The sequence below is a fragment of the Astatotilapia calliptera genome, chromosome 23 (genome assembly GCF_964374335.1).
Source record: "Astatotilapia calliptera chromosome 23, fAstCal68.1, whole genome shotgun sequence".
Classification (NCBI taxonomy): Eukaryota; Metazoa; Chordata; class Actinopteri; order Cichliformes; family Cichlidae; genus Astatotilapia; species Astatotilapia calliptera.
In genome coordinates this window covers 30689354-30716409 of record NC_137443.1, presented here as the reverse complement: position 1 = coordinate 30716409, position 27056 = coordinate 30689354, and the positions used below count along the sequence as shown (strand labels likewise).

The following is a 27056-nucleotide window of genomic DNA, read 5'->3' as shown; positions in this document are numbered from 1 at the left end:
TGGTGGGGAATAACGTAAAACTACTTAATCAAAGGGGAATTTTCATGCTATTCGAGAAAATTAAAAAAATGGCACAGCGCTGTTCACCCGAGGAGGGAACTAATTTCTGAAACAACAGCGCTGTCAGCCGGCGGTACGGCTAAGTACAGGATGAAAACCATACGCAAGCGCCCACTCTTTACGTAATGACGTAACGAGGACGTTTCCGACGACCCGAAAATGGCGGAGTACCTGGCATCCATTTTCGGTACAGAGAAAGACAAGTAAGTTTTGAACAGTTTTCAGTCAGTTTTAAATATTATTCGTTCTTAAATTCGTATAAGATATCGCTTTTATGTAAAGTGTGCTTGCAGTGGTTCTATTTTGCCGGCGGTGGGGCTTATTTTGTACCCACAGCTCAGCTGCATGTCCCAGTCAAGCTAACCTTAGCAGGAGGAAGCTAACGTTAAGCTAACGCTTTGAATGAAACTCATGCCCTGGCTAACTTGCAGCCTTTGCGTGCTGTTAGTTTGCGCCAAAACATTCAGTTGTTTTAAATGTTTCCAGTTTGTGCGTGCACAACTGGAGTGTATGTTAAGTGTATGTTAAAGAAATTTTCAAAAAGAAGAAGAAACCGCTAACGCGTGGCCCGCTCAGTTAAGAAGCTGATTAGCAGAGTACCTGTCTGGCTTGTATTGTTCCGCCCCACCGGTGGAGTGCAGCAGAAAGCATCTTCCACTATGTGCCTGCTGAAGTCTTAAAAGTAGCTTTAAGTTAGCTATACGTTTATGTACTGATGTGATGATTTCCACAAGTAGGATCTTTGGTTTCGTACGGGTGAAACACAACAGTGGTTGAGATACCCAAGCAGAGCCAGAAACGTACATCCATTTGTACTGTGCGTATTAAGAGGCTAGAATCAATGTAATTTAATTCCCGGACAAACTTTGATCAAGTATCGCGTTAATGAAAGATCAGTAAGTAGGCCAGCCGTAGCTGTAATGTTCACACGGTCTACTATGCGACTGATGTCTTTCAGTACTAGTAGTGAGCCCCGCAGTGCTTCATTGCTTCAGTCTTATATGAAAAAGACGTGACTTGGTGGTAATGATGGTGAAAAAAAGTTGTTCCTATACACCAAACAAATGAGTAACATGTATTTATTGTTCTTCTTACACATTCATTGTATAAGACAAAGTAATCCGTTACAGGTACTATTAGTGTTGCTGTTTGATGATCTCTTATTTACAGGAATGCGTGACTTGTCCCAAATAATTAAAAAACAACAACTGAAAATTGTTTAGAAAACTGTATTTACAAACAACAATGTACACATATTGTAGATGCTGGTTTTGACATAAGCTGCTACACATAATATATATATAATTTCAACAGATTTATGGGTCATAAAGTATAATTCCCAAATTCATTATAGTTGTTGATAACCCTGGTAACCTAAGCAGTTTATATAGTAAGTTTAGTCCATATTGCATCATTATATTAAGATTATCATTTGTATACAATCAACCAATTTCACAGAGAGCTATGAGTTGATTAAAATGCTTTTAATAGTTAAAAGAAATGCAAAATATATGTTTTGGAAGTTTTTTGGTACCTTTTTTTTCTTCCCACATCTTTTCGAGTATGTATTAAATGTAAAACGCATAACACCTCTGCACCTGGTGTCTGCACTACTCTGACATTTCACATGTCCTAAATGAAGCAGACACAGACTTTCGTTTCCTGACTGGGTTTTGCCCTGACTTCCTCTGGGAGTGGATGAAGTTCCAACTTCTTGTATAACTATGACTCCCAAGGACCTGACGGTCATGGCCCTGATACTTTTGGATTTCATTCTGTAATGCACCCCTCCCTCCCATTTTAGACAGGCTATGTAAATCTGGTCTTTCTGTTTTGCAAGGAAGCGTCTGTGTTTTGTGGACTTAGCCAGACGTCAGGCCTGGTCTGGCAGCGACAGCACCTGCAGGACTAGAGCATCTACAACAAGTTATCGGGTTGTGAAGCGTAGTTAGTCTCATTTTCTAACTTTGTTGGCTTTATGGTCTTTAAAACCAGCCTCAGATGTTAACAAACCTTCAACCAAACCTTTGTATTTATCACAGTCATTTCATTCGTTATCTTACCAGTCGGAGTGTGCAGCATTGTGCTGTTTCTGTGCAGTGTTATGGGTGTGGTTGTGTTACTGTAGTGCAGCTACTGTTATTGTATGTTGCATCTGTAATAAAACAGTTATTGTCTATTGCTTATAAAGGTTATATCTCTACGCTCCGTATTAGGTTTTGTCTATAAACGGTTTAAGACCCATCACTGATGGTGCAGAACAAACAGGGTAGTTGCATTCTGCTTTTTCATTAGTTCTGTTAATATGTCAACATTCGTACACCTTAGCAACACCCAAGGTCAGATTCTAAATATGTGTGATAATGATTTTTCTTCTTTTTTCAGGGTCAATTGTTCCTTCTACTTTAAAATTGGAGCTTGCAGACATGGAGACCGCTGTTCGAGATTGCACAACAAACCAACCTTCAGCCAGGTGGGTATCCCAGCAAAGTACCTTTTTAAATTGATGACTTTATTGCATGAGGTCGACCACGAACCCTCAGCCCTGCAGTACACTGATAACCCAGTGTACCTCCTGACCCACTTAGGCTATGTTCACACTGCAGGCGAAAGCGCATCAAATCTTGACTTTTTTGACCCTATGCGACCCATATCCGATCATGGTGTGACAGTGTTAACAGCACAAATCCGATATTTTCAAATCCGATCTGGGTCACTTTTGTATGTAGTACTGAATCCGATACATATCTGATGTTTTAGAAAGCGACTGCTGTTTGAATGGTCATGTCGCATTAAATCCGTCTTTTACGTCACTGACACAAGACAGACACCAATTATCAGTGCCCGAGAAGACATCGTGAACGCTTCCTGGCCATCCAGTGAAACTGCTGGGAAGACAACGTTGGAGAAACGTGAACATTTTATTTGTACTGTATAATCTGCAGATTCTGACAGACAACTATACTTTGAAGCACTGCTCCTCTCTAAAACAGCAATAAGGATAATTATCAGGCCATATGTAAATAACAAAATAACTTTATAACTTAAAGCAAAACTGGGAAACGTAAAGTCTGAAACAAGTGTTTATATTAAGGGCCATCAGTCGAACAACACTGTTTGGTCTGGGTCTAAACAGAGCGTGTTGTGTGTGACGTCTTCTTTTGCGCATGTAGGCCGCTTTGAGTGTTCACACTAGAGCGCGTTTGCTGTCACATTTTATTTGTAGTGTGAATAGCAGACAAAAAAAACGGATTTGATCAAAAAATCGGAATTGAACATTAAGACCTGCAGTTTGCCCTCTTGACTTAATGAGTTGCATGCCGTGGCCCTGAAGGATTTAGACACAAGAGCATAAAATTGCTCATATGCGCTCAAAGTCTTTGTGGTTTTAAAGTTATGTTAGGTTTGCATGGTGTGTGTAAAAAGTGAGGGTTTTTCTTGGCTCAAAATGAGCCTTTAGAAGTGGCTACGCTCATAAGCACAATTGGTCTGCATGCATAAAGCAATGAGTCTGTTACCCTAAAAAGTGTCTGTGAATTTTCCTGTTAAATGTATCCCATGCGTGAGTATATTTGATCTCTTTTACAAGAGAACTTGTCCTGGTTCTAGTGATTTTCATTCTGTGGGTGGGTGTAAATGTGAGAAAAGTGTTCTGGTCATTGTCCTGTTCATGTTATTCCAAACTCATGTGCTTTGTTTGTCTTTGCCTTAATGTGTCACTGACTTCTTGTTGATCATTTTCAGTGTGGGGTTTTTTTTTTTCATTTGTTTTTTTTTTTTGTGTGTGTGGTATTCAGTAACCTGTGTTTTGAAATTGGGAAAAAGTTGGTGCTTTATGTTATGTGAAGTATGTGAAGTTGTGTGAGGTAGGTTAACTGAGGTTACTGTGAGTGTGGGCTAAAATGTAGAGAGTGGGGAAGACATGGCAAACTTGCCGCAAACACACGGCCAGCCTACATTCCAGTGTAGTTTTACATTGACCCTAATATGTCACACTTATCACATTTCTTTTTCTTTTAAATGTGCTAAAGCATGATATTACTGACAGGCTCAAACTGAAGTCTTTGTTACCAGAAAAGGTTGAAAACCTGACACTCCTGGCTCACCAGATGCACTTTTTCTTGTTTTCTCCACAGACCATCTTGATTCAGAACATCTACCGCAATCCTCAGAACAGTGCGCAGACAGCCGACGCTTCTCGCTGTAAGTGAAACTTTCATCAGCAACGTTTTCTTGCTCTGTTTCCTAAAAGCACTGGTCCAATATAAAAGCACATCCAAGGGACTGCTTCAGCCTTCTTCACTGGAGAACTTGTTCGGACCCCATTATCTCCCACGAACCCCAACACAGTTGATGTGTAATATCTAACCCTGTGGTTCCCAAACTAGGAAGGCACAGTTATGAGAGTAATGGTCCAGCAGTGCTGAATAAAATGACACATGGGTCTCTGAAGCAAAGCGTGGACAGTACAACTGCCAAAAAGACCACAAAATATACTGAGGCATATCTCAGTCTCTGCTTCACCACAGTGTGTAATGAAAATGGACCACTGTGTCGTATAATGCTATGCCTCTTTTCCACTAGCACCTGCTGAACTTGGTTTCAGCTGTTTTACATTAAAACTGAGGACCACCTTAACATAGACATAGACATCGACATCGTTTTAGTAACGCGGCTCGAAACTCCCATGACGTTGTTTGCACGTGACACAAAGCAAACCTCGAGCTCCCTACGGATTCTGTCATCAGCCATCTCAAACACAACAACGTCTGCCACTTAAAAAAAAAAAAAAAAGTACCTCCTAACAGGCACTACCACCTAATGGAAAACCATAAAAATATAGTCGAGTAAATTATTCCACATTAAAAAATAAATAAACATGGTTATACTCAAAATAATGTGCAGTATATTAAAATGGGTTTCAACAGGGAGAATAACAAAAGTCTGCACTTTGTTGTTCAGTCAAAACAAGTTCAAACTTTTTAAATTACGTAGGCAGTTTTTAAATTGCTGCCTTGGTGGAGGTTTGTGCTTCCTGAGTACTTGTTGCTTCTTATTTGTTATTTTTCTTTAGGTTCACATGCTTAAATTGTATTTCTGTATTGATCACTAAAAAGCTGTTTGGAGTTTGTGAGAAAAAAGTGTGTATAAGATTGCATGTGAGGGGTGGCCTTGAAAAATGTTTTTATCTACTGATGGAGGCCCTGCAGAAAAAGTTTGGGAACCACTCGCCTAATACAAACAAACAAAAAAGCATGAACACCTGCTTCTGATGCCTCTGCTTTCACGTAACTCAGAATGCAGTAAACAACCGTCTGACCAGTGACACTAAAGCAAACAGTGCTTACAAACTGTGCTGATTATGGAAGAAATGAGATCAGTAAATATGTCGAGCCCAGTCTGGCAGAGCTGAAGCAGACCCTCTCATGCAGGTAGGTTGGTAATGGAGTCATAGGCTGCCTGTGGATTGAGAATTAGCTTGTCTATTTGTCTTTGGGCTCTGTGTTCAAACTACACATCCAGCTAGCTTTGACAGGCCTGTATTTGGTTTAATGTTGATAGACTGTCTTTTAATACACAGCTACTCTGTACTTGATAAATTAAAAAAACAAATAGAAATTTGTAGTACTTGAAGTGGAGCTATTATGCTTTTTCTTATAGTCTGTTATATATGTACTTTTAAATGTTGTCCAAAGTTTCAGATAATGTGAACGTGTGAGCATATGGACAAGTAGTGCCTGTGTGCCTTCAGACTACTCTGAATGCTCAGATTCGGAGAGTTTTTTTATACTCTTGGTTCTGTATGATGTCATAGAGAGATGGGTATAGAAACGCCTCCCACCTGCTGCTCTCGTTATGAGAGGAAGCTGATCAGAACAGTTTGCTTAAAGAGAGGGCAACAGGAGCCAAATCAGATAGATGTAGAAAGATGGTGAAATGGGCTTTTGTGCCAAGGCATGAATCACGCAGAACTATCCTAGTAGGAACCAAAAATTAAAAATTTGGAGCTTCAAGTGAGCATAATGGGTACTTGTGGTTAGAGCTGGGCGATAGAACGATAACGATATGTATCGCGATATAACTTTTACTCGATAGAGAAATTAAGCTATCGCGATAGACCTCGCCGCTCTTGTCCTCTTAAAAAATAAAAAATAAAAAAAAAAAGGTCAGCCAATCTAAATTAAGTAGCGCAGAGCCGAACCAATCACAGCCGCAGCGTCACGTCGCGTGACTTGTTACGTACAGCACAAGTGCCAAGCCACACGTGTGTTTGTGTGGGAAGCAGCCAGCGGGTAATGGAGCCAGCGCGTAATGGAGGAAGTGGAGAGTGTGCCGACTAGAAAAATCAACCGAGCGTGACCGAAGAGAAAACAGATGATGGTTCCAACGCCGGAGAGATTGTCGAACGGAAGAGCCATAGAAGTTCCGTAGTGTGAAGGTACTTCGGCTATTTCAAGTCTGACAAAAAACAGAGTAGCGTGCACTGTAAATTGTGCCGAAAGCAAGTCTGGAAATACAATAAACTGGTGCATGCGTCACACTGTGCGCCACGTTATTGTTTCGGTGAAATGAATTTCTACAATACTGTTAATTCTACTCTCTGCAGTGTTTAAATGCTTACATATACACACAGTTACTGTCCGTCCACACATACGACTCGGTTCTGCTTCTATGCCCCAGCTTTGTTTACTTTTTCCCACCGAGGCTTCTAGACTTCTGATTGGCCAACATTTCTGCACGGTTAGGAATCTAGCGCCACCTGCTGCTTTGGCATGTTCATAGCAGCGTTTTCCTTCATTTCTGCCTTTATGTGTGGACGGGATTATTTTTTAAAACGAAAACGGAAAATCTCCGTTTTCAAAAATACCCGTGTACGTGTGGACGTAGCCTCAGTCTCTGACTGGAAGCGCTAATTCGTCATTCGGCTTTTGTCAGACTAAAGTAACTGTTAAAACAGTTTGAAAAGCTAAGCTATACAACAAGGAGAGATTGAGAATTTCCTTTTAGTTCTCAGTTTATTTGATATTGACAAAAGTTAGTCAGTTTTGTCTGTTCTTCTGTAAAACAAACTAAGATTTATTTTTAGAATTAATATTTTGTTTCTAAGTGGAATTGACAATTTAGTAGTCTGTTTCGTTTGTTCTGTTTTGAAACTTAAACGCTTTAGCGGCTGCCTTTTGTGTAGTTTGTAATATTTGCCTTTATTTATCTGAAAAAGTCTCATGTTCCTTAAGTACATCTACCCTGTTGAACTTATTATGGGAAATAAATATTTAAATAAAAACAAGCTGCTGATTATTTCACATTTTACTTGTGAGCAACAGCACATTTAAATCTTACAAATATAGTTATTTGGCTTATATCGTGATAGATATCGTTATCGCCTGAAATGAAAAAAACATATCGTGATATGAAAAAATCTCATATCGCCCAGCTCTACTTGTGGTGGATTTAGAAGTAGAATGGGAGGCAGAGCCTTCAGCTTCCAGTTTGGAATCGTGTGACAGACAGTATCTCTACTTTCCTTTTTGATAAGTCATTTGGTTAGGGCTGGATCAGGTGACCCTGAATCCTTCCTGAGTTATACTGCAATAGGTCTAGGCTGCTGGGGGATTCCCATGATGCATTGAGTATTTCTTCTTCTTCTTTTTTCACTCCCTATGTGTTTATACACCTCTGCATTTAATTATTAGTTATTATTAATCTCTGGCTCTCTTCCACAGCGTGTCTTTGTCCCGTCTTCACTCGCTCATCCCCAACCGGTTGCAGCAGATTGCCGCCCCTCCCTGAGCCTGGTTCTGCCGGAGGTTTCTTCCTGTTAAAAGGGAGTTTTTCCTTCCCACTGTCGCCAAAGTGCTTGCTCATAGGGGGTCGTATGATTGTTGGGGTTATTTTCTGTTTTTTTTATTGTAGGGTCTTCACCTTACAATATAAAGCACTTTGAAGCAATCTGTTGTAATGATTGGGGGCTATATAAATAAAATTTAATTTTAATAATAGATCCACTTCAAAGAAAAATCCAAGTGAGGCTATAAATGTTTTAAAGAACAAGTTCAGATTATCCATTATTTTGAGGTGAATCTTTAATGAATGAATGAATCTTTAAGCAGAGTTTTCATCTAATGAATCAACTCAGAAACACTTTAAGAGACTAAACAGGTGTGATTGATGATCTGTTACCTCCAAAATTAAACTTTGAGTCAAGCAGTGTTCTTTTAGACCTTTATTAATATTACAGCCTTTTCATGATGAGCTAAAATATTCAAAAGCTACATTATACAGCGTGATTGTGCAGTCTTGCCTTCTTGTACCACAGATCTGCTATATTAAGGGGAAAAACAGCGGAGTGGTCTATTTTTTATTTTTTTGAGATTGTGCAAACGGGTGTAACCATCACATGATCAGCAGGAGCAATTTCACAACAGAAATTATCTAATAACATTGTTTTCCTCCCCAGCTCTGTATTCGGTTGGATTTATATCACAGCAGTTTACGTTTTGTATTTCAGACCATTTCCCTCTTGAACATTTACCTTCATAACCTTGAAAACTGCCCAGTCTGCTGATGCTTACACTGTAAGTTCTCCCTTCATCCGCAGGACCCTCCAGCACTGACTGCACTTAATTCATTATACCACACCTCCCCACATCAAATTTGGTCAAGTATAGAATTGTGTCCTCTGTACACACACACACACACAGAGTTTTTGGGCCTCATGCTGTTTTGCATGTTTTCCAGGCCTAAACTCCAATTAGCCCAGTCAGTGTCATGCACTGATGTGCAAAGAGCAGCTTTTCTTTCACTTCCTTCATTTTCAAGATGTGATTAAACCAAAAAGCTATAATTAAAGTACTGTTTCTGGGTTTTCTACACTTAATGTTTTCATACTGAGTGCACAGTGATTGCTTCTGCATTACTGAAGCTGGCTTCTACTAGTGATGCCCCCGACTTAGTCAGGGGTTTGTCATTAAAATGCATATTTAATGTTAGGATCCCTGTGTACTCAGTGAACAGTTCTGTAAAGGTGGCAAAACACTGCAAGAAAAGTCATTTTAAAGTAAATCCACCAACCTGGAGAAGACTAAAGGGTTTTCTTGTTAAAGACAGTTTGTGTAGCATCTCCTTCAGAATCTTTACTTTATATTATTAACAGGGTTTAGCAAGATTTGATGTTGCTTAACATGGTCTGAGTTTTTAACCACCAGTGTCTGTCTAGCTTTGACATGACTGTCCCTTTTTGGGCGTTTTTTAGGTGCCGTCAGCGATGTGGAAATGCAGGAGCACTACGATGAGTTCTTTGAGGTGAGTGAACTTTTGTTTCTCCTTTGTGTCCCACGTGTGGCACTGTTGGACGTCATGAATGTGTTATCTGCATATTTCAGCCAAAAAGAGCAACTGGGGCAAGGTGTTATTGACAGTGTATTCATGAAGCAAGGATCTTTTATTGGTTTAGAGGGGCTGGTATTTGGCTAACTAATAACCCAATAAAAACTGATTGTGAGTTTATCATGTTCATAGGTTTTGAATATGAGATTTAAAAACAGTTTTTATAATATGTGTTGTAGAGATGATTGTTTGTAAAGGTTAATAATCCTTCTTAGTTGTTATATAACTTATTACTCACTGATTAAAAGCCACTCAGCATGACTCCACAATAATAGCATTACTTACTACTACATATTATTTACTACACAGTTTTTACATTACCGCCGCTTTGTACTTTGGTTAGTTTGTGTGGTAGGTTTTCCTGGTTATAAGAGGTGCAATATAAGAATAGAACTGGTTTGACAGGTTTCGATTGTGCCCCCCCCCCCCCCCCAATATCCAACACAGGAGGTGTTCACAGAGATGGAGGAGAAGTATGGAGAAGTGGAGGAGATGAACGTCTGTGATAACTTAGGCGACCACCTCGTCGGCAATGTCTATGTTAAGGTCTGTTTTAGGATCTTGGTTTATTTAAACGGGGTTGAATTGTTATGATGAGCTTAAACCAGTAATTTCCTAAGTATGTGTGTGTCTTTTGGGTGTAGTTTCGTCACGAGGAGGATGCAGAGAAAGCCGTTATGGACCTTAACAACCGCTGGTTCAATGGCCAGCCCATCCACGCAGAACTCTCCCCAGTCACTGACTTCAGGGAAGCCTGCTGCCGTCAGTATGAAATGGGGTGAGTATTGTGAGAAAACGTGTTAGTGTTTAATGAAAGCATTTTACTGTATTTAATTAACCAGCTGACTAATAGACTATAGCAGCGGTCTCCAACCTTTTTAGTGCCACGGACCGGTTTATGCCCGACAATATTTTCACGGACTGGCCTTTACAACAAAATAAAATTAGTACCGGTACCGAAAGAAAGAAAATGTATTCATAACACATGTGAAAAGACCCAGGAAAACCAAGTAAACGATAACAAAATAACGCTCAAAACCGATAAAAACCCTGAACATTTCACACCTGAGCCTCAACTCTCGCGGCCCGGTACCAAACGACTCACGGACCGGTACCGGTCCGAGGCCCCGGGGTTGGGGACCGCTGGACTATAGGAAGGGAAAAAAAAGTTTTTTATCTAGAGCCAAACCACAACAACAGTTGCCCCAAGATGCTTCATATTGTAAGATAAAAACCCTATGATAATACAAGAAAACCTCTACAATTGGACAACCTCTATGAGTAAGCATTTGGTGAACGTGGGAGGGAAAACTCCCTTTTAACAGGAAGAAACCTCTGGCAGAACTGGAGGGGCGGGGCTGTAGTGAGTAAAAAAAGGAGTAGAGGTTAAACTTTCTTAAAACAAATACTGCATGTGCATTTAAGAGAATTTTGTCACTTTGTACTATGTGTAACATCGTATGCTCACAGTGTCACATTAGTTTGCTGTTAATGCTGGCACTATCGGCCTCTTTAATGCTTGAAAGGTTATATACAGGGGTGCACATAAGTGGTCTGCAGGTGCGCTGTCAAAATAAAAAACGCGCACTAGATAAGAAGTTGTCCACTAGAGTGGGATTTTCACGGCATATTCTGCACCACATCGCTGTGCGTTCATCATTTGTTTGAAGCCAGCTCACCTCCTGCAACCACTTTTCCAAGAATACGCACTCCTTTTGCGCTTTGGACTCCTGACATTTCTTTGGAGGTGGAGGAACACCAAAGTAATTGCTTAAAGGAGCCTGCTTCTTTGACTTCTTTAAGAGTTCTAAACAAATCTGTCCTCCTCCAGAAAATCTTATGTACGCAAACGCGTGTTGCAACTTCTTAGCTGGTGTGCGTCTTGTTTTATTTTGAAGGCGCATATACAAATACAGGCCAGGCCATTTACTTAGACAGTCTACAAGATAATGTAGACAGTGTCATCCTGCCGCTGATGGATAGATGACAGAGCCTCACTGTTCACCCTGGAGCCAATGCTTGTCTACCAATCAAGGATGCTAGCCTCAGGATGCAGCACTCGAAGCAACTGTAATGGGCCTGTCTCCCTGAGTGTAAAACAATCACATTTAACTAAAAGGACAGCATCAGCTGACACGATGATGGCACAGAGCAAAGGAGAAGCGTGCACATGTAGTTACACTCTGTCCTTGGTCAGTGATAGGGTCTTTGCGATCTTTTCCTTTACAAGTCCCTCTGTGATTTTTTTTTTTTTTTTCCATTGGATCAACGGGGTTGTTTGCTCTCCCTCAACTCTGGAGGCAGATAAAGATTAGGTGTTCTGCTTGGTGGGTTGGCAGGGCTCCTCAGAATGTGTGACTATGAGCCAACTTTTCCTCGTGGCACAGATCTACAAAATGCAAGGCCAGCAACGTTAACCCTTCACATCCTGTTTTCCTGTGTTACATACTGCCAAGCTAAGTCACATTGTTTCACACTCTAAACCGGTGACTGTTATTCATGCATTTATTACATCACATCTGGCTTTATCGTTCACTTGTTTATGCAGAAACTCTAGAATGGCGTACTCTCACATCACACAGTTGCTGATCCAGCTCCCCGATGAATCCAGGGTCCATTTTAAGATTCTGGGTTTGACTTCTAGAGCTTTTCATAGGCAAACATCAGCTTACATGAGCAAACTTTTAGATCCCTGAGTTCATGTGATCAGAGCCTGCTGGCTGAGTGTCTTGGGAACTCATCTTCTTTACGAAAACTAAAGGAGACAGTTTTGGGCTTCTGGAACACTCTCCTTCTGAGAGATCTGTGACTGGAACTTGATAATTTATATTCTGGTGTTTTGTTTGAAGCACTTTGTGATGTTTATGTAGAAAGGTGCAATAGAAATCAAACTTCACACACTTGCTTACTTACAGAGAGTGCACCCGAGGTGGCTTCTGCAACTTCATGCATCTGAAACCAATATCAAGGGAACTGAGGAGGGAGCTGTACGGCCGCCGCAGGAAAAGGTCCTGTAAAGCCCGAGAGCAAGACAACTGCTTTTGTGTATGGCTTTTAAATTTGAAAATAAATATCTTTTGCTCTCTTCTTTACCAGACACCGCTCACGCTCGCGCTCCCGGGAACGACGTTCCCGCTCCAGGGATCGACGGCGGGACCGCGAGAGGCGGAGGTCGAGGGATCGAGAACGCTCCGGAAGATTCTGAAAGTAGACGAGATGGACCCACCAAAATTCTCCCCCTAAAGCCCAACAGTGATGACAGTTATTTTGTTTTTTGTTTTTTTGTGAATTGTTGGAAGTGTTCTTTCTCTTATTCCCTTTTTTTTAAGACAAGCTTGTGCCGCTTTCTCAATAAAAAACAGATTTGTAACTGCATCTGCACCGCTTTTCTTCAAGACTCAATCCTATTCTAGGAAGGATTTTATTATGATTTATTATTACTCTGCTATATTTTTATACCAAAGCTGCTAACCAGAGACTAATTTTAAAGCTCCTTCGTAGTCTGTCAGACTGTAAACTTTCCTTCACACAGTCACTAACAGCGGACAACTGTTGCTGCATTTTTTTTCTGGTAAATGGCTGATGCAATGCTAACTAATCAGCCTGTTCTTTTACTAGTTCCCTTTTTTGACACTTCGCTTAAATTTGATGTGATAAATATTCTGGTAGTTTAAGAAGGGGAAAAAAACCCCTCTAAATTAAGTAAGAAAAAATTACCTCCAGATAGATCTCAAATCTAAACTTATTTTGTCATAGTATTGATTGAGCAATTAAGATGGTGGGTTAAGATCCACTTAAGATGGTTTAAGTTTAATGTGCATAGTCTGGAGTTATAAAGATACAAATACTACAATAAAGTACAAATACATCAAACTTCTATGCAAATACAGTACATGTGTTGTACTTTTAAATGCTGCTTGGGAGTTGAAAAGTATTTTATTTGTATTTTTTTAAGAGAATTTATAAGTCTAGTTACGTTGTCAAAAAAATAGATTATTAAACCCTTGCTTACTTGAATTCAAATGTTAGCGAAAAAAAGACGTTCATGAGAAGCTTTCAAGTTGTTACACGCGGTGTCTACGTGCGCGGGGGTGTGTTTGGTCAGTAAAAAGTAAACAGGTGCCACGGACTACTTTACCTCAGCGTTTTTTTTCCCCCCTCAACCCCTTTTAAAGAAATCTCCGTACAGCCCACAAACAGACGCCCCCACCGCAGCCAATAAGAGCGTCTCCCTAAAAATTCTGCGCTCCATACAGTTTAGTCCACGTGCGTCGGCACGTTAAAGGCTTGCTTTGTCGGAAGTTGATCCCTAGGCTGTGCAGTCGTCTGCTCGTCGTACCGGAGTACAGTTTTCTCGCAGATTTCAAGATAAATCTCCAGGTGAGTGAAAATAAAGCCGCCTGACACAGAGAATGGAAACGAGGAGAAGCCGACGTATTTAAACACACTTTTTTTCGAATTAAATTAATTTATATTTTCCCATGGGCTGATAGAAAGCTGCCTCCAGCTCCTCAGTTCTGATGCAACATTGTAGCTGCGCAGTTCAGGCTTTTGTTGGACCTTTTCCAGCCGATGTGTTATAATTCAGGTGTTCGCATACACACTGCGGTGTCCTATATTTATTATATTAAATTATGTAAGCATTACTGGGGGGTTTTGTTTTTATTTTTTTTTTTACAATTAATCGCTTTTTTGCTTTCCCCCCCTTTTGGTTACCTTTTGTAGTTTGTCTCCTTTGTATCCCGCCACATCATCTATTATTTTCAAATGACGCAGCGTTTATTTCTATCATGCTGTTTCCGTGCTCTGGTTCGTTTTGAGCAATGCAGCCAAGTGAGATTTTTCCCCTTTTTTTGTCTTAAATCTTTTTTTCCCAGAAAATTGTGACAACCTTTTTCCTTTTTTTCTTTTTTTCTTTTTTTTTTTACTTCGATAGCCTTCAGTGTTATCGTTAAATTGTTTTATTAAAAGAGGCTAAAACAACTATTTTCCTGCGACCTACACTGTCCTATTAAAGGTTATGCATGTGGGTGAACCTTTATACGGCCTTTCTATGGCCATCATTACTGCTATTCGCATTGGCACATCATTTGTGATGGCTCAGTGGATATCTATAGTGTGCTGTTGTATTGCCAACAAGCAGATACTTTGGTTGTGTTTGTTGCTGCCAGAGCAATTAAATGCTGCAAACCATAAAGGGATGCTGCAAGTCATAGTCACCACTGGACTCCCAAGAGTGGTGAACATACCATTGGTGCTTTCCTTTTTCTTTTCTTTTTTTCCTTTTTAAAGCAGATAAACGTATGAGGGGGGATTTTTCATTAGAGTGGACCGATGTTGCCAAACTCTGATTTTTTGTGTTATGTTTCTTTAGCCTGGGACCTTTAATTAGGGATTGGACTCTTGGCTGAAGTATGGTGTATTAAACCAAACTTAAGTTTAAGCTGGGCAAATCCTCTTTCAAGTCTTTCTTGCCCTGCAAGCCTGGCTCAGACTTGTTTTGTGTGTGTGTGTCCTCCACCAGGAGGATCATATTTCCCTGTTAAACCCTGTAAGGCCGACACATACCACACACATTTGCCAGCATCGATGTTGCAAGTGTTACTGTAATTAGCAGTGTGCCTAGCAGTGGTTGTAAGGAAAAGGTAGGGTAGGTGGTTTGTGCTTCTGTTTAAATTTTGATAGCAGATCAAATGCATGTATCATCGTAACGGCAACATTCCACAAAAGCGCGTGAAAGCCTGCTCCACTCCGTGTAGAGCAGGGAGCTGCAGGCTTAAGAAAATGTGTTTAGTCCACTCCTGTGGACATTGTCTGAACTCATTCTGCAGTCAAAGACAGGGGCCCCGTTGTAACAGCTGGCCCTGTCGGTGTGTGCTCTGTGTGTTAGTGAAGCCTCATGTGCTACCATTGCAGCTGGGGGATGGGAGGGAAACAACAGGATGTAGTAAGAGGAAAAAGTTGGGCTTGTAAATCTGTGGCAGTCTTAGCAACTGGTACTTATCTTACTTTATTCTGTTCTGTAGTTTTGTTGTTTAACTCATTGACTGATTGATTTAAAGTCTTAAAAAGTTATCACAGTGACAGAAAGTAGTAAGATTAAAATGTACTGAAAGTTTGAGAAGCTCTTGTTGTACTGCTCTCGTGTTTGGAGTCATATAACCGTCACATGAAATGGCAAATTATCATGTTGCAGAGGCTGTGACTGTGACTGAGGTTTGTCTTGTATTTACAAGTGAAATTTTAAAATTGTAACTTGTTTTCCAGCTAATCTTTCTTTTGTTCCTGCCAGTTTAGCCAAACTGCCACTCAGTGGTTTAGCTCTCTTCCTGGAAAGTTATTGCTGAAGTTCATGTCAGGTATTTCACCTCGTGCTTAATTACCCAGCTTATTTGTCAAATTAATGATCAAAGACTGGATTTAAAGCTTCCCTTTGATCTCATCAGACTCTTAAACACCCGACTCAGATTTAAGGTAATGCTTAACATTTGGTTAGCCATTAGTAGCATTTATAACCAGTTATAACTGATTACAAAATCTTTTTATGGTTTAGATTAACTACATTTACAAACAATGAGAAAAGCAGTAATTTTCTTTTCTGTAGATCCTCAAAACGGATGCGTGCCTGTCGGTGTTGTGTGTCTAAATCTTGATATGTGGGAACAGCAATCAGTCTTATGATTTATAAAAACAATACTGCTTACCAACCCCCTAAAAAGAAGCTTTTGTTTTTTCCTGTGGAGAAGAAATGATGAAATATTAACTGAAGTTTTATCAGCCCCACCCCCCCTTGCTTACTCCCACTTTTGCTTTCTCACGTAGCTTTGATAAGGGCAGAATTTGGCCACTCGTCATGACTAGGCTAAACTAGACTAGACTGAAAAGCGGTGGTAGATGGAGATGAGCTGTGGATTTGTTTTAGCAGTGCAGATGTCACTCAGCATTAATAAAAGAAAGGAGTGGTTCAGTGTTTGCTTTGCACTGTGTTTGCTGATTGGTGAAGTTGAATGTAAGCTTTAACAGATTGTCCTTTAGCTCACATTTGTCATCTCTTGGAATTTTTTTCAGGTTATCTTATTTACAATAAAAATAGCCCTTTTATATTGTACGGTAAAGATGCTACAATAATAGAGAGAAACCCTAACAGTCAGACACACCCCGTGATCACGTAATTTGTGACAGTGGTGAAGAAAAACTCCTTCCTTAACAGGAAGAAAGCTCTGGCAGAATTTAAAATTAGAGAGGGTCCTTCCCAAAGCTGGTTCCACAGCTGTGGATAATCAGTCCAGCACTTGTGACTGAAGTATCTCAACTTTAAGTTGGGTTGCCATAAAATCGTGCATCAAACTTGTCCAAATATCCAACAAGAAACCCATCCAAATTTTAGCATTACCATGCATTCATGCGGTTCTTGGATGGTCGGATTTCCTTCATTTGGAAATTGTTCCTCTTACAAACATGACACATTGGATTTTATTGCTCAGAGGGTTTAAACTGCACTTTAATAGTTATTTCTGTAAGATACACCTCAGTTGTCGAAACTATTGGTGATAACTTTTCTAAAAAGTAATCGAGGTCACACAAAGAAAGTGATTGAAGGATTGAGCCCATCTCCTTGGTATAAACTCACAGGGTTGAATATTTTGAGCCCAAATGAGCAGTAGAAACTGGAGCTATTTAGTTAATAATAGAGAAATGCATCATGCCTTTGATGCAGGTTGCAGAGAAGGAGACTACTGCTTGTGTCAGTCAAAAACAACATTATGAAAGTATTTAATTTCCTGGCTGTCAGCCAAGTCACTGATGATGCAGGAAAACTTATCAGAACATGCTGTAAGAACAGTGTGTTACATAATTGGATAACTTTACAGTTGGTTTTTTTTTTTGTTTTTTTTCCCCTTAAGTTAAGCAATGCCATCAGTTCCCTCATCCAAAGAGACCACAGTCAACAGCCCTGTGTGCCCACACGCTGGCAAGCTGCACGGCTTCAGCAACGGAGAGAACCTGAAGACGGAGGAGGAGTCGCAGGAGGCAGCCAGAAACATTCAGATCAAAACAAAGAACTCTTCTCCCGAAAGGAAATGGATCCGGCCCGACCTTCCCAGCCGCTGCACGTGGAGCCTAGAAGCCTCAAAATCCGACTCCCCCCACACTCAAGTTTCAAGGTCAGCGTGCCAGTCAGATATCCACTGCTTCTTGCATCTCAGCACTGTTGTATTGATCTGCTGTTACAAATAAAAAAACTGTCGTAAAGGCGTTACACTATTTGTTTAAAGCTCTGAAAAAGAGGCTGTTATTTTTGTTGTTGTTTAGACTTCTCAGACCAGTGAAGTGAGTGGAAATGGGTGCTATTATCTCACACTAGTGATAGCAATAAAAGACAGTCTTAGCCTGATAAAGAAGTGATTACCGTCCAGTCTATCTGCACAGCCAGACGTGGCGCTTCTGTTTATCATCTCGCTGAGGTTTCTTCTTCTTTTTTTCCCCTTCTCCTCTCAGGACTGTTGCACCAGCCATTCTCCCCAACATCCTGAACAAAATCGGTGACACTCCCATGGTACGCATCAACAACATCCCCAAAGCCTTTGGACTCAAATGTGAAATATGTGAGTCACACCACATTCAAGCCGAGACACATTCAGAAGTTGGTTACGTCTGCCTGGTTACTGTGCAAACTTGTGAGCGCTGGTTGGGGTGTGAGCGTTTCTTCAGATCACAATTGTATCTTAATTGTTTCATTTGGCTCCTGTGATTTTTAATATGTTATTGTGACACTTTTTTTGGTGTAGTGGCCAAGTGCGAGTTCTTCAATGCGGGCGGCAGTGTCAAGGACAGAATCAGTCTGCGGATGGTGGAGGACGCTGAGAGAGCCGGGATCCTCAAGCCAGGAGACACCATCATAGAGCCCACCTCTGGAAACACTGGTAATCCCCTGCATGCGCCTGTGCTGGTGTGAAAAAATACACGAAAGCCTGTGCTGATAATGCCACTCAAATCTGCTTCTTTCTTTTGTTCCTTAAGGTATCGGACTCGCTCTGGCTGCTGCAGTGAAAGGCTACCGTTGCATCATTGTCATGCCAGAGAAGATGAGCATGGAGAAGGTGAATTTCCTGTCATATAGAAACCACAACTCACAGAAACATGGCAGGTTTTTTTTCTGTCAGAGTAAAACATGTCTAGACTGCTACAGCTAAATTGAAGGGTATGATTTCCTGATAGAAAAGTGCGGTTTCTGTTCAGAGGGGCTTTTCCTGAAAATGTTGCGACTAAGTATGCAAATCGCAGCCTGTTATAGAGGCAGAGGTCACGCTTTAGCATTGCTGTTGCATCATATGATGCAATCTTTAAAAGCTGTGCAAAAATATAAATCTAGTGTACATTTGTACAAAATGTTCAAAGTTTTTGTTTGAGGTCTATATTATATCTTATCTTGTTTTGTTTTTTTTTTGTTTTTTTTTTAAATAATCATATATCTTATGTTTTGTTTCTAAAGGGATTTTAATAATATTTTCTGATTATTTGTTCCTGTTTTTTGTTCAATTTTTTGAACATTACAACAAGCTCAGTATTCCTTTTTAATTTCTTTTTTTAATGAATTTATTTTATTAATTTATTCTTTTTTTTCAAGCTGTTTTTCCACAGTAGCTTTCATTAAATTACATTAAAATAAAAACATTAGTACCCTTTTAAAAAGACTACTGTTCTTCAAGCTTACTGCATATCTATTAATTCTAATGAATCTTGAATGTTTTAAAGAACAAATTCCTGTCGGTGTTTCTCACTGCAGTCAGGCCATCGTGTACAAGTGTTAATATTTGTCAGATGTTCTCGACAGGTGGATGTCTTGAGAGCACTCGGAGCAGAGATCGTACGTACGCCCACCAGCGCCCGTTTTGATTCGCCAGAGTCTCACGTGGGCGTGGCCTGGCGCCTTAAGAACGAGATCCCCAACTCGCACATCCTGGACCAGTACCGCAACCCGAGCAATCCCCTGGCTCACTACGACACCACAGCCGAGGAGATCCTGGAGCAGTGTGAAGGTACGAGCATCCTGAGCTGTAAAATTTACAGAAACTTCAACGGCATTATTGCTTTTTCCTTAAAACTCACTTTAGAAGTTCACTGGAAATCAAGTCAACAAGGTTCTGTGTTTCTGCTGACAGGTAAGGTGGACATGCTGGTGGCTGGTGCAGGCACAGGAGGGACGATCACAGGCATCGCCCGCAAGCTGAAGGAAAGATGCCCAAATATCAAAGTAAGCTCTTTCTTGAGATTATGTTTCTCCTCTTTTTTCAGATAAATATCTGCTGAGCTACTTGTGGCTTATGAATGGTGTGTTTTGTGCGCAGATTGTTGGTGTTGATCCTGAAGGTTCAATCCTGGCTGAGCCAGAGGAGCTTAACAAGACCGATAAGACCCAGTACGAGGTGGAGGGCATCGGGTACGACTTCATCCCCACCGTCCTCGACAGATCGGTTGGTTCAAGCGGCGTCTATAATCCCATCTCCTTTTCATGAATGCTCCTAAGTGAGCATGGTAATGTCGTATGTTTAATATTACTTTTTTTTTTCTTCCCCCGTCAACATTTCCAGGTGGTCGATACGTGGTACAAGTCCAACGATGAGGAGTCCTTCAACATGTCTCGTTTGCTGATCAGAGAGGAAGGCCTGCTGTGCGGTAAGTCTTTGTGGTTCCTGATTTAGGTAGGCTCTTCTACCCTGGGACTTATTAGTTTTTTATTTTTTTAGTGGCCAACACACAGCACTTATTTCAGAGCCTGTTCTGAGGTAGTGACTTGTGATTGGCCTTGAAAAACAATATGGAGCTTTATGCTGATTGGTTCGATTCATTCATTTTTTGATTTATCCTACCACTGATGGTCACAAGAGACTTTGCTTCAACCAGGACAGGCAGGAGGTGGAACTAAAATGTTTTTCATAGTTTCACTCTGGTTAGTTTCTAAAGCTCTGAAACTCCTCCAGAGCCCAGTAGATCACCACAGGAAGGTGCTCCTTATAAACAAACGGCAGAATTCATCCTATTCGAGGGGACGTGGGTGTGAATGGTTACTGACTGGCATACAAGACAACAGAAGAAGCACAAAGCCTCCAGGAATACTTTTGCTCCCAGGGAAAAGCTTCATGAGGAAGATGTTGTGGGTACCTGGGTGCCACTTAAGGCAAACTAACCTACCGGCGATCGTGGCTCAAGACTTGGAAGTTCTCCTTGTGATAGGAAGGTTGCCAGTTCGAGCCCCGGCTTGGATAGTCTTGGCTGTTGTGTCCTTGGGCAAGACGCTTGACCCTGCTGGTGGTGGTCAGAGGGCCCGGTGGCGCCAGTGTCCAGCAGCCTCGCCTCTGTCAGTGTGCTCCAGGGTGGTTGTGGCTACAATGTAAAGCGCTTTGGGGTCCTTATGGACTAGTAAAGCGCTATACAAATACAGGCCATTTACCATTTTGCTTTTTCCTGTAACAGGAGGCAGCTCGGGGACGGCCATGGCAGCAGCTGTGCATGCCGCCAAGGAGCTGAAAGAGGGCCAGCGCTGTGTGGTGATCCTGCCGGACTCCATCCGCAACTACATGTGAGTTTCCATATATGTTTGTGCTAGAGGTCCTTCAGATATATGCAGACAATTTGTTTGCTTTCTTTGTGTAAACACAGATCAGTCTTTTCTTTATCTTTTCTTCTTTACCCCCCTCAAGGTCAAAGTTCCTGAGTGATAAGTGGATGGTCCAGAAGGGCTTTTTGAGGGAGGAGGACCTCATGGTGAAGAAACCATGGTGCGTGTCATTTAAAAAGACCAAATCTCCAGTTTTTAAGTCTCTCTCTATGTACGCTCATTAAACATGCCGTGTTCTCACAGGTGGTGGAACTTGAAGCTGCAGTGCCTGAACATGTCTGCCCCGCTCACTGTCCTGCCTACCGTTAGCTGCCAAAAGACCATCCAGATCCTCAAGCATAATGGCTTCGACCAGGCGCCGGTGGTCGATGACACAGGGTGGGTGTGCTATAGGTAGAAAGATTAGCTTTACAACAGAAAAGCACAGAATATTAGATCTTCACACATTCCTGGAAGCTGTGTTTTAGACCCTGAAAACCTTATCCTTGACTAACCTTTAACTTCACTTCTTGTTTATGTTTTTGTGTGTAGATTGATCCTGGGCATGGTGACTCTAGGCAACATGCTATCTTCGATCCTTGCAGGGAAGATCAACTTGTCAGATCCTGTCAGCAAAGTGCTTTACAAGCAGTTCAAACAGGTTAGTTTGGTTGGAAATTTAATGGATTTTAAAGACTACTCTTTTGATTCTGATTGGCTGAGGATGATCTCCAGGTAGGGAGAAAAAAAAAGATTGTAAACTTGCTGAACTAGAAAATTGGGGTTTGAAATAAGACTTGTTTTTAGTGCTAAAAAGACAAATTTGTGTTATGTTCTGTTCCATTTCTTTGTGTATACAGAAAGTTTTACTGTGACAGATGTTGTGACAGCTGTGTATATATCTATATATTTCTATGTATCTTTATATCTTCAGCACATCCTCTTATTTTAATTCAGATCACACTGACTGACAACTTGGGAAAGTTGTCCTCGATTTTGGAGATTGACCACTTCGCACTGGTGGTACACGAACAGATCCAATGTGAGTACAGCAATGCACACACACTGCCAGAAGTTTGTGCTGTGGCTGGTTGAGCTGCTGTTGTCTGTGGATATAAGTCTTGACAATCTGTGCGTTTAAACTATGACCAGGGGTTAGTGATTCAATGTGTAAAAACATTGAGTTTGTGTATTTGCAAGAACCACATTTTTAACAGCTCTGTGAGCTCAGTATATCCGCTTCCTGCTGCTCCTTGCTTGAGTATAGATGCACAAGCTCAGTGTGAGAATCTGGGGGCAGGCTTTAGATGACCTTGACCGTCCAAGTAGAGACAATTTAGCAAACAGCAAGCTTTGTCAAGGTTACATTTAAGCAGGCTTTTTTTTTCTTCAGTATTGAAATCCAAAATGTGCAGGCTGAGAAGGAATCTTCAATCTTTATCTTTTTCCTTTGGCTGCACCCATTAAAAGTGGCCCTACACCTAACATCCTCCTTTGTCACACCAACCCTTTGAAGGGTGTAGTGAAATAGGATAAGCAATCTTTTCTGTGGTCTTCCTCTTTTCCTCCTGCACAGCAGCTTCATAATAAAACCAATTCTGCATCTTTAAATTGATCAAAGATGGACAAACAGACCTATCAATCAAACTTGCACTGTGCAACTTTTATCATCCCCATATGGCTGTCGGAGTGGTTACACAGACCAAGTAGGCATTAATTTAAAAAGGTTGAACTGTAAAATACAGTATACCTGCCACTGATCGTAATCAGCTTTAGATGGCGAGTAAGGCGCACAATGTGGTGTGATCAGCTACATTTATTTATTCTCCTCCCCCCCCCCCCCCCCACCCCCACCCCCACCCCCACCCCATACTGCACATTCTGGCATGAGCACTCCCTGTTGCTGGTAAAATGGAGCTCTGACAGCAATAAATAAACTCCAGAAAGGTGGCAGCTACTGTTACGTGTCAGCTGATACACATGTGTAAGTGTAATATTGCTGATGTTGAACCTAACTGACATATCACGTGCATATTTAGAATACTGCATGTGTCTCATTTACATTCGTATACTGACAATAGTATGTGACCATGCTGCATACTGGATCCTCAGCATCAAATGGCTAAGGGACATGACTGTCCATTTGGCAGCTAAAGAGACAACTCCAACAGAATATTGAAAAGTTTAAAGAGCCCACTTGGCTTGTTCCACTGCCCCCTAGTGGCCAGAGTCCTACATTACAGTTGTAGGAATTAGTTGAGTTAAAACCTTTAGACTAATAATTGCTCTGATACTATCTTTTCTACTCCTTGTCCTCCACCAGACTTGACTGATGGCTCTCATAGCAAAAAGCAGATGGTTTTCGGGGTGGTGACAGCTGTCGACCTGCTCAACTTCGTCACAGCCCGGAAGAGGCAGGAGCGCTCCATGTCAGAATCCACCGATGAGCTGAATTAAAAGCAAAGACACTACAAGCCTTTACATTTCTTACTTTAGAATGACAAACACATTGACATTTAGTTTAGTGTCTTAAAGATGGCAGAAAGTTTTTTTAGAAGTTTTGGTTTGAGTTTGGCTCTTATTTCTCTCTTTTTGAATCATTTTTGTATGTTTGACCTTGAGTCTTGAAGTGTAATAAGCAGAATACTTTGTTCTACTGTCAGCTTATGATGGGGGTTGTTATTATTGCTCAAGCCTGTAGTGCTCGAATCTTTTATAAGTTTTGTTACAGTGTGTAGACTTTTATTGTTTTGTATCGGACTTGAAGAGAGGCTGCGAGGAAAGTAAATGATTACATCATCACTTTGGCTTTGTATACCAGACAGGAATACAAAAGTCACATTCAATTCATTTATTATGGGAGTTGCTGTGTGTATGTGTAAAATATGCATATTATATTTTCATTATTGCTCGCTGTATGCTGATTTCATGATTGTGTGTACACAGAATAATCCATGTCAGGTAATGTGAAATCTGAATATAATCATGGTGTTATTCAAGTGTAAAGTAGTCTGGACTACTTAATCTTTGCAGTGTCTAGGAGAAAATATTTTTCTATGACATCATTTTTCCTTAATGGATGTATAAGGCTAAATAAAAATTACACTCTGTAGCAGTGTGGCTTCTTTTTTCCCTTTGTCACAATTTGAGGAAAAAAATATTCAGAAACAAAAAGATGCTTAGGGAAACTTAGGAATGAGGTTAGGTAGGTTGTACCTACTTTGCCTTCAGAACTGCCTTAATTCTTCACAGCATAGATTCAGCAAGGTGTTGGAAACTTTCCTCAGAGATTTTGGTTCATGTTGACATGATGACACCACACAGTTGCTACAGATTTTTCACCTGTACATCCATGACTGGACTCTCTTGTTCCACCACATCCCAAAGTTCAGAATCAGAATCGTGTTTATTGGCCAAGTATATGTGCAGACACATACAGGGAATTTGGTTCCGGTAGATGGTGGCTCTCAAGCACAGCAATGTAAATCTCACACACACACACACACACACACACACGTGTCTATATATACACATTACACATACATACACAAAGCTGTGTAAACCAACTATAAATAACAAATCTAAACTTATATACATAAAATACAGAAATGAATGAGGTGGAATGAATACTACAAAATGTACATAAGGTGCAGCTGCAGTCTGGCAGTGGGAGCAGTGTGACAGGTCAACTGTTAAGAAGGGAGATGGCGAGGGGAAAGAAACTGTTCCTGTGTCGGGTGGTCCTGGTCTGCAGGCTTCTGTACCGTCTGCCAGAGGGCAGCAGATCAAAAAGTCTGTGTCCAGGGTGTGAGGGGTCTGTGATGATTTTCCCTGCCCGTTTCCTGGTTCTTGAGAGGTACAGATCCTGGATGGAGGGCAGGGGCATGCCGATGATCCTTTCTGCTGCCCGTACAGTCCGCTGCAATCTGCTCCTGTCCTGTTTAGTGGCTGCTCCATACCAGACTGTGATGGAGGAGCACAGGACAGACTTAATGACCGCAGTGTAGAACTGGATCAGCAGCTCCTGTGGAAGACTGTACTTCCCCAGTTGTCTCAGGAAGTACATCCTCTGCTGGGTCTTTTTGAGGATGGAGTTGATGTTGGTCTCCCACTTCAGGTCCTGGGAGATGGTTGTACCCAGGAACTTGAAGGTCTTCAGAGTTGACACAGGGCTGTCTGATATGGTGAGGGGGAGCAGAGTTGAGGGATGTCTCCTGAAGTCCACTGTCATCTCTACAGTCTTAAGAGTGTTCAGCTCCAGATTGTGCTGACTGCACCAGAGTACCAGCCGCTCAACTTCCTGCCGGTATGCAGACTCATCACCATCTTGAATGAGGCCAATGACAGTGGTGTCATCTGCAAACTTTAGGAGTTTGACAGCCGAGTTCTTGGAGGTGCAGTCGTTAGTGTAGAGGGAGAACAGTAGTGGTGAGAGGACACATCCTTGAGGGGCACCAATCCTGAGGGACCGGGTTTCAGAGGTGATCTCCCCCAGCCTCACTTGTTGCATTCTGTCTGTCAGGAAGCTGGTGATCCACTGACAGGTAGCTGGTGACACGCTGAGCTGGGAGAGTTTGGAGGAAAGAAGTTCAGGCACAATGGTGTTAAAAGCCGAACTAAAGTCCACAAACAGGACCCTGGCATAAGTTCCCGGGCGGTCAAGGTGTTGCAGGATGTAATGCAGCCCCATGTTCACTGCATCATCCACCGACCTGTTTGCCCGGTAGGCAAACTGCAGAGGGTCCAGCTGGTGGCCTGTAATGTCTTTCAGATGGGCTAACACCAGTCGTTCGAAGGATTTCATGACCACAGACGTCAAGGCGACAGGTCTGTAGTCATTCAGTCCTGTGATGGTGGGTTTCTTGGGAACAGGGATGATGGTGGAGCGTTTGAAGCAGGAGGGAGGTCGTTGAGTCTGGGTTGGAGAGGGTGGTGGTGGTCGTTGAGTCTGGATTGGGGAGGGTGGGGTGGTCGTTGAGTCTTGATTGGGGAGGGGCAGGGTGAAGGGGGGAGAGGTGGAAGGTGTGTTGGGGGTCAATGTCTGAAGCAATGTCCCTGGGGAGGGGAGGGTGGGGCGTGAGAGTCTGTCCGTCTCAAACCTGCAATAGAAAGTGTTTAACTCGTTGGCCAGGTTTTTTTTTTTTGCTTCAATAGTGGGTGGGGGGGGCGTCTGCAGTGTTGGGGAGTAACGGAATACATGTACCGCCGTTACGTATTTAGAATACAAAATATGAGTAACTGTATTCCGTTACAGTTACCGTTTAAAAAGGTGGTATTCAGAATACAGTTACTTTGTTGAAATAAACACTGCGGTACTTTCCTGTTTCATTTTGTCGCGGGTCAGGACTGTTTGGATTTTGTTTGACAGCTACGTTCTTTCGTTCCAGGCGGCAGCGTTACGGTTGCCATGGTTACAGGGCGACGCTCTCTCTCTCTTTCTGCGACTGTGTGTTTCCTGGGTGAGAGAGCGCCTTTTCGTTGTTGTTGTTGTGCTAAGTTAACAGGCAGAATGCTACAAGCATAGCTCTAAAGAATGTAGCATCAAAGGCAGTACAGACGCCGCGTCTGTAGCTGGTGATTTCCTGCAGGCCCCTCCACACTGACGCAGGGTCGGTGGCTGAGAGCCGTTCTTCCAGTTTCTGGGAGTAGATGCTTTTAGCTGCTTTGATCTCCTTGGTCAGTGTGTTCCTGGCTTGCTTGTACAGGGCCCTGTCACCACTTCTGTAGGCATCCTCCTTGGCCTTACAAAGAAGTTGCTCTATTGGATGGAGATCTGGATCACTGTGGAGGCAGTTTGAGTACAATGAACTCATTTTCATATTCAAGAAAGTAGTTTTAGATGACTTCAGCTTTGTGACGATGTTTGAACAGTGGTCTGTTGGTACCAAGGAACCAAAAGTGCACTAAAAGCATCACACCCTGACATTATACCACTTAACAGCAGGTTGAACCATTCACACAAAGTAGGATGGATCTGTTTTTGTTATTTACACCAAATTCTGATACTTTC

The 27056-nt window shown here is 41.7% G+C and overlaps 2 protein-coding genes and 1 long non-coding RNA gene across 4 annotated transcripts; 2 read left to right on the top strand and 1 right to left on the bottom strand.

Moving 5' to 3' along the window:
* The first annotated feature begins 129 nt into the window (after positions 1-129).
* Positions 130-12822, top strand: LOC113015687 (splicing factor U2AF 35 kDa subunit). The gene is made up of 8 exons (XM_026157807.2): positions 130-263; positions 2446-2533; positions 4197-4263; positions 9314-9363; positions 9895-9993; positions 10092-10225; positions 12363-12455; positions 12544-12822. Exons 1-8 carry the CDS (start codon positions 220-222, stop codon positions 12650-12652), a joined length of 684 nt encoding a protein of 227 aa, XP_026013592.1. The 5' UTR covers positions 130-219; the 3' UTR covers positions 12653-12822.
* An 828-nt stretch (positions 12823-13650) lies between these two features.
* Positions 13651-24158, top strand: LOC113015686 (cystathionine beta-synthase-like protein). Of its 2 annotated transcripts, none has more exons than XM_026157806.2 (15): positions 13651-13827; positions 17352-17612; positions 17947-18053; positions 18237-18371; positions 18469-18548; positions 19283-19487; positions 19611-19702; positions 19797-19922; positions 20040-20124; positions 20923-21028; positions 21150-21227; positions 21311-21445; positions 21599-21707; positions 22004-22088; positions 23370-24158. In XM_026157806.2, exons 2-15 carry the CDS (start codon positions 17359-17361, stop codon positions 23501-23503), a joined length of 1731 nt encoding a protein of 576 aa, XP_026013591.2. In that variant the 5' UTR covers positions 13651-13827; positions 17352-17358; the 3' UTR covers positions 23504-24158. The 2 variants fall into 2 exon arrangements, with proteins under 2 accessions (XP_026013591.2, XP_080153830.1); XM_080297704.1 differs by having other exon boundaries at positions 19563-19702.
* LOC145424410 (uncharacterized) lies at positions 16928-17997 on the bottom strand. Its single transcript, XR_013905493.1, has 2 exons — positions 17858-17997; positions 16928-17669 (listed from the first exon to the last, which is right to left on the bottom strand). It is a non-coding gene; the product is annotated as an uncharacterized LOC145424410 (long non-coding RNA).
* Positions 24159-27056: the final 2898 nt, after the last annotated feature.